This window comes from Pinus tabuliformis, chromosome 7, assembly GCF_031772625.1.
Source record: "Pinus tabuliformis cultivar Carrire ecotype Pingquan chromosome 7, CPIR1, whole genome shotgun sequence".
In the NCBI taxonomy this organism is placed as follows: Eukaryota; Viridiplantae; Streptophyta; class Pinopsida; order Pinales; family Pinaceae; genus Pinus; species Pinus tabuliformis.
The window spans coordinates 1,227,986,811-1,228,001,339 of record NC_142293.1 but is presented as its reverse complement, the minus strand read 5'-3'; the positions used below and the strand labels follow the sequence as shown (position 1 = coordinate 1,228,001,339).

Here is a 14,529-nt window from a genome sequence, read left to right as displayed (position 1 = left end):
GGAACATAAATCCTACCCTTATATCGTAGCAATCCATCATTTTCTAAGGTGTATTCCTCCCACTTGGTTGCCACAGGTACCTCTTCTTGTAAGGCAATTTTTATTTGCTGGTAATGTGGGTCTCCTACTAGATGATTTAGAATCCGTCTCCTCAAGTCTATCTTTAATGCTGACATTGAATGAAGTCTAGGTCTCCTGCTTAAAGCATCTGCCACTTTGTTCTCTTTTCCCTTAATATAGGATATCTTGAAATCATAATCACTAAATAACTCACTCCAGTGTCATTGTCGAGCATTAAGATCCTTTTGTGTGAAGATATACTCAAGACGTTTATGATCTGTTCTTAACTCAAATTGACGCCCCATTAGATAATGTCTCCACAATTTCAAGGCCATTACAACCGCTGCTAATTCCAGATCATGAGTTGCATAATTGATTTCATGGTTCTTAAGTTTTCGAGAAGCATAAGCGATAACCCTTTCACCTTGCATCAAGACTGCACCTAATCCTTCTTCTGATGCATCCGTGCATACAAGAAAGTCCTTGTCCATGTCAGGTACTTTTAATATTGGGGCCGTTGTTAGTCGATGTGTAGTGTCCTATCTAGGGTGCTAGATTAGGCTATATTTATTATCGACCAGGATCAGTAAACTTCGAGGCATGCGTCTACAATCTATAGACATAAAGGATTCCTAACTAAGTGTTCGTGATGTTAGGTACAGAACTTCTTTACGGAAGGTTGAGGTATGCTCCCTATCACCTGGACACTCAGGTCACTCAATTCATCTACCTATTCTAAAAACACTGTGTATTACTTAAACCAATATTTCAATCCCCTTACGAGGATGCTGTGCATAAAACCCCTGTTCAGTGAACACTCAACATTCAATGTTTATCATTCATGAAAGATTGAAATATACTAGAATCATAAGCACACTTAAAATTCAAATATATGAGAAACAGGGTTCATGAAGATGCTTTTAAAAATAACGAAAGATCAGATCCCTTACAGGATACAATTCAATGATCTCATCGATGAATCCTTCAAGCTACCATCATTAACATTACTCATACGAATTTCTAATTAAATCAACGCAAGCATAAATTGAACTCTAATCACTGTGCATACTATTGAATATTCAGAAGTTGCAAATGAAATAAAATGATAGTATACCCGTTCCATGCAGGGCCCGTCCGCGTTTCATAGGTATACTGGACTGTGCTCAAGCAACTATAGAATCAACGCAACGATGAAATCGTGACTGCAACCGTGTTTTTGGTATTAAGTTCAAAAGCTCTGTTTTCAAAACGATACAATGATAACCACTAACTAACAACACATAACTGTGTTTACATATGTTTTTACAACGTTTACATTTCAGAATGAATGTACATTCGTGATGCGGCTGTTGCCTCTTTTTCTATGGCATAGTTTTTAAGTTGTTTCCATTCTGAACCGATTTCAAAAAGGAACAAAACTAAATCGGTTTAGAACCCTATGCTGTTGCTGCTTTTTTCGCCAACATGCTGTGTTTTGACCGTCATTGACCGTGCCTTCAGGAGCGTTGGTTCTGCTGTAGGATAGGTGTTCGTCCATGCTTGTACATTCTATTTTTCATCCCTACCCTTTGCTTTAGCTTAGCTGTCATGCCATATGTCAAACAATAAACCAATTATAGGATGTTGCAACTTCCTGTAGTCTTTTTATCAAAAATACTTAATTCTTTAACATAAAACTCATAAATCAATTCTAATGTATTTAACAACTATAATACTGTTAACTAATCAATTTCAAGGGGTCTAAGAGATGTATGAAGGAAAAATGTAGGCAAACGATGTGTTTGAAGAGGAAAAAGGAGGTCAAGGAATGGTATCAACATCTCTCCCCGACTTAATGAATTAGCATGACCTCATGCTAACCCTGATGTGCTTCCTCTGAACTCTGTCCCTGCCTGTACCTCTGCTGCCTTCAACAATGTATCCACATTCTTCTTCACCTGGGCATCTTTCTGACCATGGAGCTCATGCTTTAAACTTTTGTACTTTTCCTTGAGGACCTTATTTTGGTTGTACCATTTAGTGGCCCACTTACAAATATCTGTTTGTTCAGCTTCAAGTTCCTTAATTTGTTCCCTTAACTTTTCATTTTTCTGTTGAGTCTCTTTACTCTATGCTCTGAGCATTTCATTTTCTTTCTTGATAACTTTTTCCAGCATATTAGCCTCCATTAGTTCTTCCTTTAACTTCTCAATTTGCTTATCCAGTTTCTTCTATTTCTTTATGGCAGGAGGTGAATCTTTTTCTTGCCTGTTATTGCTTTCAACCTCCATCTCAGCTCTTGGTTCAGGTTGTGAGTGGGCACTACTTTCAATATCCATCGGCATAGGTGCATTTGATTCAGGCTGGTCTTCTTGTAGCTGGGCCTTTGATGTTCTCCTGGTTCTTCTTGAATAGGTGGTAAAATTTTTATCTTGCTCTGCTTTCCGAGCATCCTCTTTTCTCATTTTCCTCGTCCTTATACTGCTAACAGGTGGAGGTACCTTGCTTGCTTTGTGTATAGGAATCTCTTCATCGATATCATTCATAAATCCTGAGTTTTCCTGTGGTTCTTCCTTGTCCTCTTCGTCTTTAATTTGGTTAGCAGCCAAGAACTCCTTCCACGTTTTCCCTCTTCTCTGTAATTCATACTCAATAAGAATTTTAATTAGCCCAAAGTGATATAAGCTCTTGTCTTCGTTACCTTTCTGCTTTTGGATGGTCTTCGACATTTTGGTTAGGCTTTGCAAGAGGAAGTATGGCAGACTGATAACACACTGCCCTTTCAAATGTAACAGTAACTTGATATGGTACAAGTAAACAATACTGTAGCGGCCTTCACAAGTTACAAACTTTTGGATGATATAGACCATCTCGTCCCAGGGATGCACCAGCCAACTTCTTGGGACGTCTTTCTTCCAATTAACGGACGAAACCCTGGATCTGGACATAAATTGAGTCCATGATTTCTCTTTAAATTGCTTTGTTTTGAAGTACTTCTTCCCTTCTGGGCTGATCCCTAGGGCTTGAGCTATGGTGTCTTCCGAAACTCTGAATGAAAAATTACCTATCAGAGCTTTCTCTCCGTTGAATGTAAAAGCGAACTGTTTGGTGACCTCTTCATTACTTCCACGAAATTTCTCTAAAAAGGGCAGCCACTGTATTTCTTTAAGAATTGAAATGCAATCTTCGTGATACTGGGAACTGTCGAATATGCTAGGTTCGACCCTATTGGTCATTTTGGCTGAGAGTTGTGCTCTAACTCTTCTTTGTTTATGTTTTACAAATTCAACAAAGAAGTTTTGATTTGTTACCTTTTATCTTCCGCCCCAATATTGCTGACCTGGTGGCGTCCTCGGCTCTTTAACACTAGCTCCTTTCGTAACCCAAACGATGCTCGATTGACTATCTTGTAATAGAGGTCGAACCCAATTAACTACATTTTCCTTTCGTGGTGCTTGCTACTTTCAGTCTTTACTGTTGAAGTCACAGGAGTCGAATGCTAGCATAGAACAACTAAAAATGATAATGAAATAACCGGCTTAACTCAATTCATAACATATTCATATTTTGAAACAGAGGAATGGTTGTACTGATCGTATGGATGCCATCATAGAAGCGCTAGAAGCATATATATGAAGTACTGGAATATGATTTCGGGTAGTCGTTTGCATCATTTGGCTTCGTCGGGTGGTTAAATCATAATTCAGCCGTTTCAAACATAATGAACAAGCCCGCATGACATTTGGTTTCCAAACAATTCACCACGTGTCCTGCTTCTGTTGGTACCCGGCCAAATAGAAATGTTGGGATGGCTGTAGGGTCTAACTGATTGGTAACAGAGATTGAAAAGGATTATATGAGAGGGGATTAACAAAATCGTATAAGTATGAGAGGGGTTGGAGTATTGGAAGATGATAGGGATTAACAATAGGATAACGAGTGATAGGTATGGAGGTGTCTCTGAAATTGATCATAGCAGTCACAGTTATTAAATTTAACATTAAAAATTAATCTAAGAATTTAAATGTTAAGAATAAGGAATACATTACACTTTTGTTGGTTGTTCAAGCGTTGCATTGGCATGCTGGGTAGGACTAGTATCTTTTGACTATTCTTTGCTGTTCATAACAGGTCCCCTGAGATAGATTCGAATGCAACAGGTCCCTCTGAGATCTTGAATATGTTAAGGCAGCTTCTTTGAAATCCGGAAAAAGAATTATATGTATACATGTTCCTTGATCTTTGGTATTTGATGAAGTCTTGGTGCCCAGCAACCTGTGGATCCTTGTAGAAACTTGATGAAGCTTTGTTGAAGTAATCCTGAAGTAACAGTCTCTTAACAGGTCCCTTTTATGTGTCTTAAACAGGTCCCATTACTGCTGGTGTTGGTAACATGGTCTTCTGGACAGAACAAGTCCCCTTGCATAATGTTTATAACCAGGTCCCTCTGAGATAAAACAATGACAAAACAACTTCTTTATTGAAATCTGGAATGCTGAAACAAATTGCTTTGGAAATTTACAGTGAGGAGATGAGATAAGAAATATTTAAGAATTTACAATGGAGAGATAAGAGAACAAAATGCTGATGCTTCTCTCCCCCACTAAAGTTTTGACTTGTCCTCAAGTCATTATTCAGTTGATAAATCAAACAGGGAACAAAAGAAAAGGAATTCTTACCCGCCAACGAATTGGTTTTCAAGTAAGAATTCGGGGTTAGAGTGTGCCAGAGTCTGGTTTTCACATCTAACCCATTGTTATTATTTTTTTTTGTTGTGTTTGTTTTTTTTTTTTTTTTTTTTAGATTTTGTTTTGTTTTTTTTTTTTTTTAAATTTCTTTTTGAATTTCTAAATTGAAATGAAATGAACTAAGGCAGGGATACTGCAGCTGAAGGCTGCAGTATCTCAACCTCTCTTTGTTGAGATACTGTTTGGAGAAAATTTTGCTTGCTGATGGGCTTAGTGTAAAGTTTCAGGCGATGACCGTTGACAGTAAAGGAATGACCTTCTCCATCAATAGTTTTGAGCTTGACTGAACCATTGTCGTAAGCCTGAATAATTTGGTATGGGCCCATCCAATGGGTGCTAAACTTGGCTTTATGATCTCTGAATTTAGAGTCAAAAAGTAAAGCCCAGTCGCCTTCCTTGAACTGCTTCTTCTTGATATGTGCATCATGCCACTGCTTCCTTTGTTTTTGCATGAGGATTGTGGTTTCCTCTGCTTGCTACCTCATTTCATCCAGCTGGTTCAACTGCTGAATTCTTTCTTGTTGTGCTTGGTCCAGGTCAATTTGCAAATCTGCAACCAGTTTAAAAGTATGTATTTGAAACTCAATAGGAAGCATTACCTCTTTGCCATACACCAACTGATATGGTGTAAATCCTGTAGTATTCTTCCACGTAATTCTGTAAGCCCAGAGTGCATCTTTGAGCTTCTCTTCCCAATTCTTTCTGTTCATTGCCACAGTTTTAGTGATGATCCCTTCCAAAGTTTTGTTTGTGGATTCCACCTGCCCATTGGCCTGTGGATGGTAAGGTGTACTTCTTCTGTGCTTGATTTGGTATTTGTCTGTGATGTCCTTCACTAACTTTGAAGTAAATTGAGTACCTTAATCAGTCACTATTTCCCTTGGTACTCCATACCTTACAAAAATCTCTTCAAAAAGGAAATTTACCACTGTTTGTTCGGTGGCTCTAACTAGTGCTTTTGCTTCAGCCCACTTTGTGACGTAATCAGTACATACTAAGATGTACTTCTTACCATTGGAGGTTGGGTTAATGGGTCCTATAAAGTCTAGAGCCCATTTTTCAAATGGCTCTAGGTGAACTTGGGGCTGAAGTGGCATCTCGTCTGTAGCTGTTGGCCTGCCCATTCTTTGGCAGCTGTCACAACTCTTCACGTACTTCTTGGAATCCTTAAAAATGGATGGCCAGTAGTATCCAAGACTAAGAACTTTGAATGCTGTTCGCTTAGCTGCAAAATGCCCACCACACGGTTCATCATGGCAAGATTTTAAAATATCAATTATCTCATCATTTCTTACACATCTTCTAATAATCATATCATAACCAGTGTAAAATAAATCGCCATTAATCCATGAGTATCGAGCACTTTGTTTGACTAGTCTCTTCTTTTCCTTTGGAGTAAAGTATGGAGGTGTCCTTCCTGTAGACAAATAATTGGCCAAGTCAGCATACCAAGGATTCACTATGGAAATTGCAAATAAATTTTCATCTGGGAAAGAATCTTCAACCGGAACAACCTCACCTGGATTTTGTAGTCTAGAAAGAAAATCTGCCACCTGATTCTCTTTACCTGGTCTATCTAACACTGTGATGTTAAATTCCTGTAACAATAATAACCATCTGGTAACTCTGCCACTAGTTATTGGTTTATTCATTAAATGTCTAATTGCAGAATGATCAGTATGTACAAAGACTTCATAACCAGTTATATAATGTCGGAATTTATTCACAGCATATATGATGGCAAGTGTTTCCTTTTCTATGACTGTGTAGTTTGACTCTGCAGGTGTTAGATTTTTGCTAATGAAATAAATGGCATAATTACAAGATTCCTCTTTTTGGCCTAATGAGGCACCCACTGCAGTGTCAGATGCATCTGTAAAGATATGAAATGGTAGGCTCCAGTTAGGCCCTCTTAAGACTGGTGTGGTTGATAACTTCTTTTTGAGTGCTTCAAATGCTTGCTGGCAGTTCTCATTCCAGTTGAAAAGTACATCTTTTGTTAGAAGCTTAAACAAAGGTAAAGCTATTTTACTAAAATGTTCAATAAACCTTTTGTAATAGCTTGCATACCCAAGGAAACTTCTTACCTCTCTTTGATTCTTTGGAATTGGCAAATCAACAATGATCTAGATTTTTGCTGGGTCAACTTTGATGCCTTGAAAAGAAATATAGTGGCCTAATACTATCCCTTCGTTTAACATCATAAAGCACTTTTCATTGCTCAGGGACAGATTAGCTTCAATACATCTTTTCAAAACTCTTTCAAGGTTCTCTAATGCATGTTCAAATGAATTGTCGTACACTAAAAAATCATCCATGTAAACTTCAACACAATCATGAACTAAATCAGCGAAAATAGCTAATACAGCTCTCTGAAATGTAGCTGGAGCATTGCAAAGTCCAAATGGCAAAACATTATAAGCATAAGTGCCCCAAGGACAGGTGAATGTGGTTTTGTCCTGATCTTCTGAGGCTATCCTGATCTGGTTGTAGCCAGTGAAACCATCAAGAAAAGAAAATGATGATTTCCCAGCTAAGGTGTCTAACACTTGGTCAATAAATGGTAGTGGGAAATAATCTTTGAGCGTTGCTTTGTTCAGTTGTCTGTAATCAACACAAATGCGCCAATTACCATTTTTCTTGGGCACTATAAGCAATGGGGATACCCACTGACTGTCAGAAATAGGATATATAAAATTAACTCTCAACAGTTTTTGCAATTCTTCTCAGACAATATCCTGGAGCATGGGTTCATTCTTCTCTGCGGTTGCCTCACTGGTTTGATAGTACTATCTATATAAATATGGTGAGTGCATGTGTCGGGGTGAATCCCATGCATATCGGTGTAGTCCCAAGCAAATGCTTTCTGGTATTTTCTCAATAGTTGAATCAATTTCTCTTGCTGAGATGAGTCTAGGTGATTGCCTATGTTCAGAGTTTTCCCTGGACTAATCTCTATGATCTGACTCTGTGTGTTTGTGATGGATTGAACTGGAAAGATATCGTGAAATGTGGTTTGCAAAGATTGAATGGTGCATGTTTCTTGAAAATTTTGGGCTAAAAGTACATCTGCAGCATGATATTGGTCGTTTCTCAAATTTTCGGAAATATCAGGTTGAGAAAGGAACAATTTTACCAAATCATTATTATTTTGTTCTTGGAAATCATAGATTTGGTCAATGCTAAAAACAGATTGTACTTCTTCTTTATCATTGTATTTATCATCAAGCCATAAATTGTGTGTTACTGCTGGTGATTGTGCTGATGGATAAAGAGTGAGTTGTTTTCTTTCGGTCCCTCTTGAAATGATCATGTTGCCCGATCGGCATCCTATGAATGCATCAGCAGTCGCTAACCATGGTCTACCAAGGATGATAGGGTGCCCTCCTAGATTGGATTTGGGTTGAAGAACTAAGAAGTCCACTGGGTACTCCCAAGAGTCTAATGAAACAATTATGTCCTCCAAATCCCTTCAGGAATCACTTTAGACCTATCAGCTAGTTCTAGAACAATCGTTGTGTGTTGCAAATTTATGAGCTGGAGTGTTCTCATGGTTTCAAGAGTCATGACATTTATTGCGGCCCCAAGATCTATTAAAGTGTTTGGAATATGTATGTTGTTAATGATTGTAGTAACTCTGGGGATACCAGGATCAACATACTTTTCCATTGAGATGGTATTTGTCATAAGGCCAGCTAAATGTCCTATAACATGAATGGTTTGTGGATCAATCCTTTTCCTAGTGGGCTTCTTAAGACACATTTCTTTGATTGCTTTAGTGTATATGGGAATGTCTTTTATGGCTTGCAATAGCGGAATTTTTATATAGACATTCTTGAGCTCATCTAAAACATCAAACTGTGGTATAGACATTGGAAGTTTCATTTGGACCAATCGGTCTGGAAAAGGTGGATGCAATGGTTGCATCTGCTTATCTTTGGTATCATCGTTTGGTTTTCTTTGATTTGTCATTTCATTTTCATTTTCTGTGTTTTCTTCTTGTTTATCTGTTATTGGAGAATCTTTGTGGAGTACCCTACCAGACCTCAAGTTGATATTTTGCAAGGGTAGTGTGGGATATGAGGTTCCCTCTTCTACATTGTAGGCTGGCCTCTCTGCTCTGTTATTTGGATTTGGGACAGTTTGAGCAGGAATTTGAGTAGGTCTGGGAGGTTGTGAGTTAGATGGAAATTGCAGTTGTGGTGGATTTATTGGTGGAGGAGCAGGCAATGCTTGTTGAGTAGGTGGAGGTTGGTAAACAACCTGCTGCTGAGGATACTGCTGATATGGTTGAGGATGTGATGAGTATGGCTGATGATATTGTTGATATGGCTACGAATATGGTTGGTATGATTGAGGATATGTATGATATGATTGAGAGTATTGTTGAGATGGTCTCCATTGTTGCTGTGGGTGATTTTGGTGCTGCCATGGCATGGGTACATTCCATGAATTCTGAGCATACATTTGATCATTTACAGGAAATTGCAAATTTTGATTTGGAAACATACCTTGCGGTGCTGGCCTTGGCTGCCATGGTCTCTTTGTGCCCATGTAATACACATTTTCCATCTCTGAATTAGCTACCATATTACAGTTCTGCAAAACCTTAACTTTAGGACAATTAAATATATCATGATGTTCAGTACAGAAGGCACAAACTTGGATGTTTTCTAATGGGCAGTCTTTTAAGGCATGTTTCTTCCGGCATTTTGGGAAGAAGATAGCCATTATCTGATCTTCATCTTCTTGTTTCTTCTTAGCTTTTAGAGTGTCAATTTGGTTCCCTAAGGTGCTTAACAGATCTGTTTTAAATTCTTCTAATAGATTCCCTATTTCAGCCCTTGTGACACTTGCTGAAGCAGATTTTGTGACTTTGGATGACAGGGTTCTTTTTCCAATTTTAGCTTTGCTCCTTGAATACTTTTCGCATAATTCAGCGATTTCTTCAAAAGGTAAGGTAGAAATGTCACCTTTGCCCATCAAATTAAAATCATCCATGTATTCCTCTCGGATGCCTTTCAAGAATATTGTGTGGATCAAATCAAGAGGCATAGTTCGGTGTTTGGATTTTTGTAAGTTGTAGACAAACCGTTCTAAGTATTCCTCTAAGTTTTCATCCTCTTGTTGGCTCATTCTAAAGATATCATCTTTGGAATCTTTGGATCTACAATAAGGTTGATATTTCCTTAGAAATATTCTTCTCATGCCATCCCAATCAATTATCGCATGCTCACCAAGCCTCATGAACCATCTTAAGGCTGATGCCTTTAATGTCGCTGGGAAGAGTCTAAGCCTATGGGCATCATCTGTGTAACCATATGTTCGACATACAATGTCAAACTCGAACAAGAATGAGTCTGGGTCTTCTGAAGCCATACCATAAAAGTTTGGTAGCATGGATGGAGGTATGTTTTTCATTTTGATCTCATCATCTTCTTGTGGTTCATGTATAGGAAACTTAAAGGTTGACTCGTCTTCATCTCTTCGTCCTTGATTTGGTGCTGATCCATCTCCTTCCTCAGCCATTTTAATAGGTTCCTCTGTGTCAGTGTCACTTGTTTTAAAGAGGAGATTAAAGAAAGATTGTTCGGTCACTGTGCTACTTTCTCCTTGTGTGGAGGATCTAGGAAAGTGTTTCTTCTGCGATTTATGTGCTAATAAAGTTTGCCTTTCAATGAGAGTAAGTCTTTGTCCTGACTTTTGTTTATCCTCTAATGCTTGTATGGTGACTTCCTCAGCTGGTGTTGTATTTCCTAAAGAGTTTGCTCCTGGTGATAGGTTAGTTTTTGGATGGGGGGTTTTTATGAATCTACCTTGATTGTCTCTAAATCTAGGCATAAATGAACATGATTTCTAAATCTATGTTTTTGCTCGTTTTTGTTTATTGAATTTTTTTTTTTCTTTTTAAATCCTTTAAGTACGCCTCCCCGGCAACGGCGCCAAAATGTAGTGTCCTATCTAGGGTGCTAGATTAGGCTATATTTATTATCGACCAGGATCAGTAAACTTCGACGCATGCGTCTACAATCTATAGACATAAAGGATTCCTAACTAAGTGTTCGTGATGGTAGGTACAGAACTTCTTTACGGAAGGTTGAGGTATGCTCCCTATCACTTGGACACTTAGGTCACTCAATTCATCTACCTATTCTAAAAACACTGTGTATTACTTAAACCAAGATTTCAATCCCCTTACGAGGATGCTGTGCATAAAACCCCTGTTCAGTGAACACTCAGCATTCAATGTTTATCATTCATGAAAGATTGAAATATACTAGAATCATAAGCACACTTAAAATTCAAATATATGAGAAACAGGGTTCATGAAGATGCTCTTAAAAATAACGAAAGATCAGATCCCTTACAGGATACAATTCAATGATCTCAGCGATGAATCCTTCAAGCTACCATCATAAACATTACTCATACGAATTTCTAATTAAATCAACGCAAGCATAAATTGAACTCTAATCACTGTGCATGCTATTGAATATTCAGAAGTTGCAAATGAAATAAAATGACAGTATACCCGTTCCACACAGGGCACGTCCGCGTTTCAAAGGTATACTGGACTGTGCTCAAGAAACTATAGAATCAACGCAACGATGAAATCGTGACTGCAACCGTGTTTTTGGTATTAAGTTCAAAAGCTCTGTTTTCAAAACGATACAATGATAACCACTAACTGACAACACATAACTGTGTTTACATATGTTTTTACAACGTTTACATTTCGGAATGAATGTACATTCGTGATTCGGCTGTTTCCGCTTTTGCTATGGCATAGTTTTTAAGTTGTTTCCATTCTGAACAGATTTCAAAAAGGAACAAAACTAAATCGGTTTAGAACCTTATGCTGTTGCTGCTTTTGTCGCCAACATGCTGTGCTTTGACCGTCATTGACCGTGCCTTCAGGAGCGTTGGTTCTACTGTAGGATAGTTGTTCGTCCATGCTTGTACATTCTATTTTTCATCCCTACCCTTTGCTTTAGCTTAGCTGTCATGCCATATGTCAAACAATAAACCAATTACAGGATGTTGCAACTTCCTGTAGTCTTTTTGTCAAAAATCCTTAATTCTTTAACATAAAACTCATAAATCAATTCTAGTGTATTTAACAACTATAATACTGTTAACTAATCAATTTCAAGGGGTCTAAGATATGTATGAAGGAAAAAGGTAGGCAAACGATGTGTTTGAAGAGGAAAAAGGAGGTCAAGGAATGGTACCAACACGATGCTTTAGCTCATTAAATGCTTTCTCACACTCACTTTTCCATTCAAACTTAACCCCTTTCCTTTGGAGGTGGGTGACGGGATTAGATATCTGCGAGAACCTTTCTACAAACCTTCTATAGTAGCCTGCCAATCCCATAAAGCTATGTACTTCCTTGACGTTCCGGGGAGAGGGCCAAGTCATTATAGTTTCTATCTTACTGTAATAAAATGCAATGCCTTTGCCACTAATGGTATGGCCTAGATATTGAATTTCCTTCTCAAAGAAAGAACATTTATAAAGTTTTCCATATAGCTTATGTTCCCTAAGGCATTGTAGTACCAACCTCAAGTGTTCTAGATGCTCTTTCTCATTACGAGAGTAAATGAGGATGTCATCCAAGAAAACTTGGACAAAGCGGTCCACATATTTTCGGAAGACACTATTCATCAAGTTCATGAAGGCTGCTGGGGCATTAGTCAAACCAAATGGCATAACAATAAACTCATAGTGCCCATAGCGCGTTCTGAATGCCGTTTTAGGTATGTCTTCCTCCTTGATTTTTAGCTAATGATAACCTGACTGTAAGTCTATCTTGGAGAATATTGAAGCTCCTTTTAGCTGGTCAAAGAGGTCATCGATTCGAGGCATGGGGTACCTATTTCGAATGGTGGCCTTGTTTAGATCTCGGTAATCAATACATAACCTAAGAGTTCCATCCTTCTTCTTTACAAAAATCACTGGTGCACCCCAAGGTGACACACTGGGTCTTATAAAACCTTGATCAAGAAGTTCTTTGAGCTGTATACTCAATTCATTAAGCTCTGGAACAGTCATTCGATAAGGTGCTTTGGATATGGGTTCCACTTCTGGTTTCAAGGTTATGGAGAAATCAATTTCTCGAACTGGAGGCAAACTTGGTAACTCTAGAGGAAATACATCTGCAAATTCAGAAAGTAGTGGTTGCAATTTATCCGAGGACTTCTCATTGGTAGGAACCATTTCTACCGCATAAATCTTGCACCCTTTCCTCATACACTTATTAACTTTCTTGGCTGATATGAGGCATAATGTAACACCACGTCTAATGCCTTTTATTACCTCGGTCTCTCCTTGGTCATTTTTTATGAGGACTGTTTTATTATAACAATCCAGTATAACTTGATGGGGTTCAAGCCAATCCATTCCCACAATTAAGTCATACGTTCCGAGAGTTGTACTATATAGATTCATCTTGGTGTCACACCCCCCAATGTTAACACTACAATCTCTTACCATTGACCCTACTGATTGCTGAGAGCCTGACGCCATTTCAACCATACTAAAGTTACTTTGCTCATGAGCTGTCAATCCACATCTAAGTATTGTTGAAGGTGAAATAAAACTATCAGTAGCACCTGGATCAATTAACACAGATAGAGGAATGTTATTGCTCATACCTGCAGATTCTACTACATTAGCTTGGTGCTCAGCCTGGCGATGGTTTATAGCTGCATGAATTCGATGTGGGTTTTGTGGTCTTCCTCCTTTTGCTTTGTATTCCCGTTGTATCCCTGATTGATAACTTGGACAATCTCTTCTATAATGTGGACCTTTGCAATGCCAACATTCTACTTGTACCTGCTTCTCACGTTGTACTTTTCCTTGGTCACCAAATCTTCTACTCCTCCCATTAATCAAGTAGGGTTGACCCTTACGTCCTCTTGGAGGCGGTCGAGAAGTTGCGCTAGCGATCTGAGAAATAGGGTTTTGTCTTCCCTGGAATCTATATGGCTGCCCCCCTGGTTTATTCAGCCTCATTGAGGAATGCTCCTTTCCTGAACTTTCATCAACTACCATTTGCTTCTTCATATTGATTTTCCTCAAGACTTGTTTGGCTAAACTAGTGGTTGTTGCCATAGTGGTGGGTTTCCACATGGCGACTTCTGCTCGGACTAAGGGGTCGAGTCCATGTAAGAATCTTTCAGTTTGATGTCTATCATCAGCCATATAGTCCACGTGATGGACCAATGAATAAAATTCAGCTTCATAGTCCTCGATAGATTTACCATTCTGTCGTACTTCATGGAAAGCTCCTACTTGTTGGTGTTTGTACTCCTCTGATAGGTACCTATTTCGGAAGGCTTCCTCAAACATTTCCCAAGTAACTTGTACTGGGGTGACTTGCATCTTCGTTTCTTCATTTACCCACCATAATAAGGCATCTCCTTTTAGTAGACTCATTGATATCTGGGCTTTTTACGAAGAAGTGTATGCCTTAAAACTACGTGCTCGTTTGACAGCCATTACCCATGCTTCCGCTTTTGAACCCCCTCTAGACCCGTAAACTCTGGTAATTTGGATTTTTGGACTTCTTTCATAATATCAAGTGTTGCTTGTCCATCTTTGACATTGAGTTGAGAATTTAGGTCTTGTCCCTGTTTTTGTTCCAATTCCTTTTGCACATTTCCTTGATCTCGTCCTTGGCTTGAGACCCAGTCCTTAAAGATATTGGTCATTTCTCCAAGGGAATGTAATATAGCTT

General features: G+C 38.6%; 1 protein-coding gene across 1 annotated transcript; it reads right to left on the bottom strand.

Moving 5' to 3' along the window:
- Positions 1-281: 281 nt before the first annotated feature.
- On the bottom strand, positions 282-14,174 carry LOC149251811 (uncharacterized). The gene is made up of 2 exons (XM_089453998.1): positions 12,785-14,174; positions 282-559 (listed from the first exon to the last, which is right to left on the bottom strand). Exons 1-2 carry the CDS (start codon positions 14,172-14,174, stop codon positions 282-284), a joined length of 1,668 nt encoding a protein of 555 aa, XP_089310124.1.
- Between the last annotated feature and the right edge of the window lie 355 nt (positions 14,175-14,529).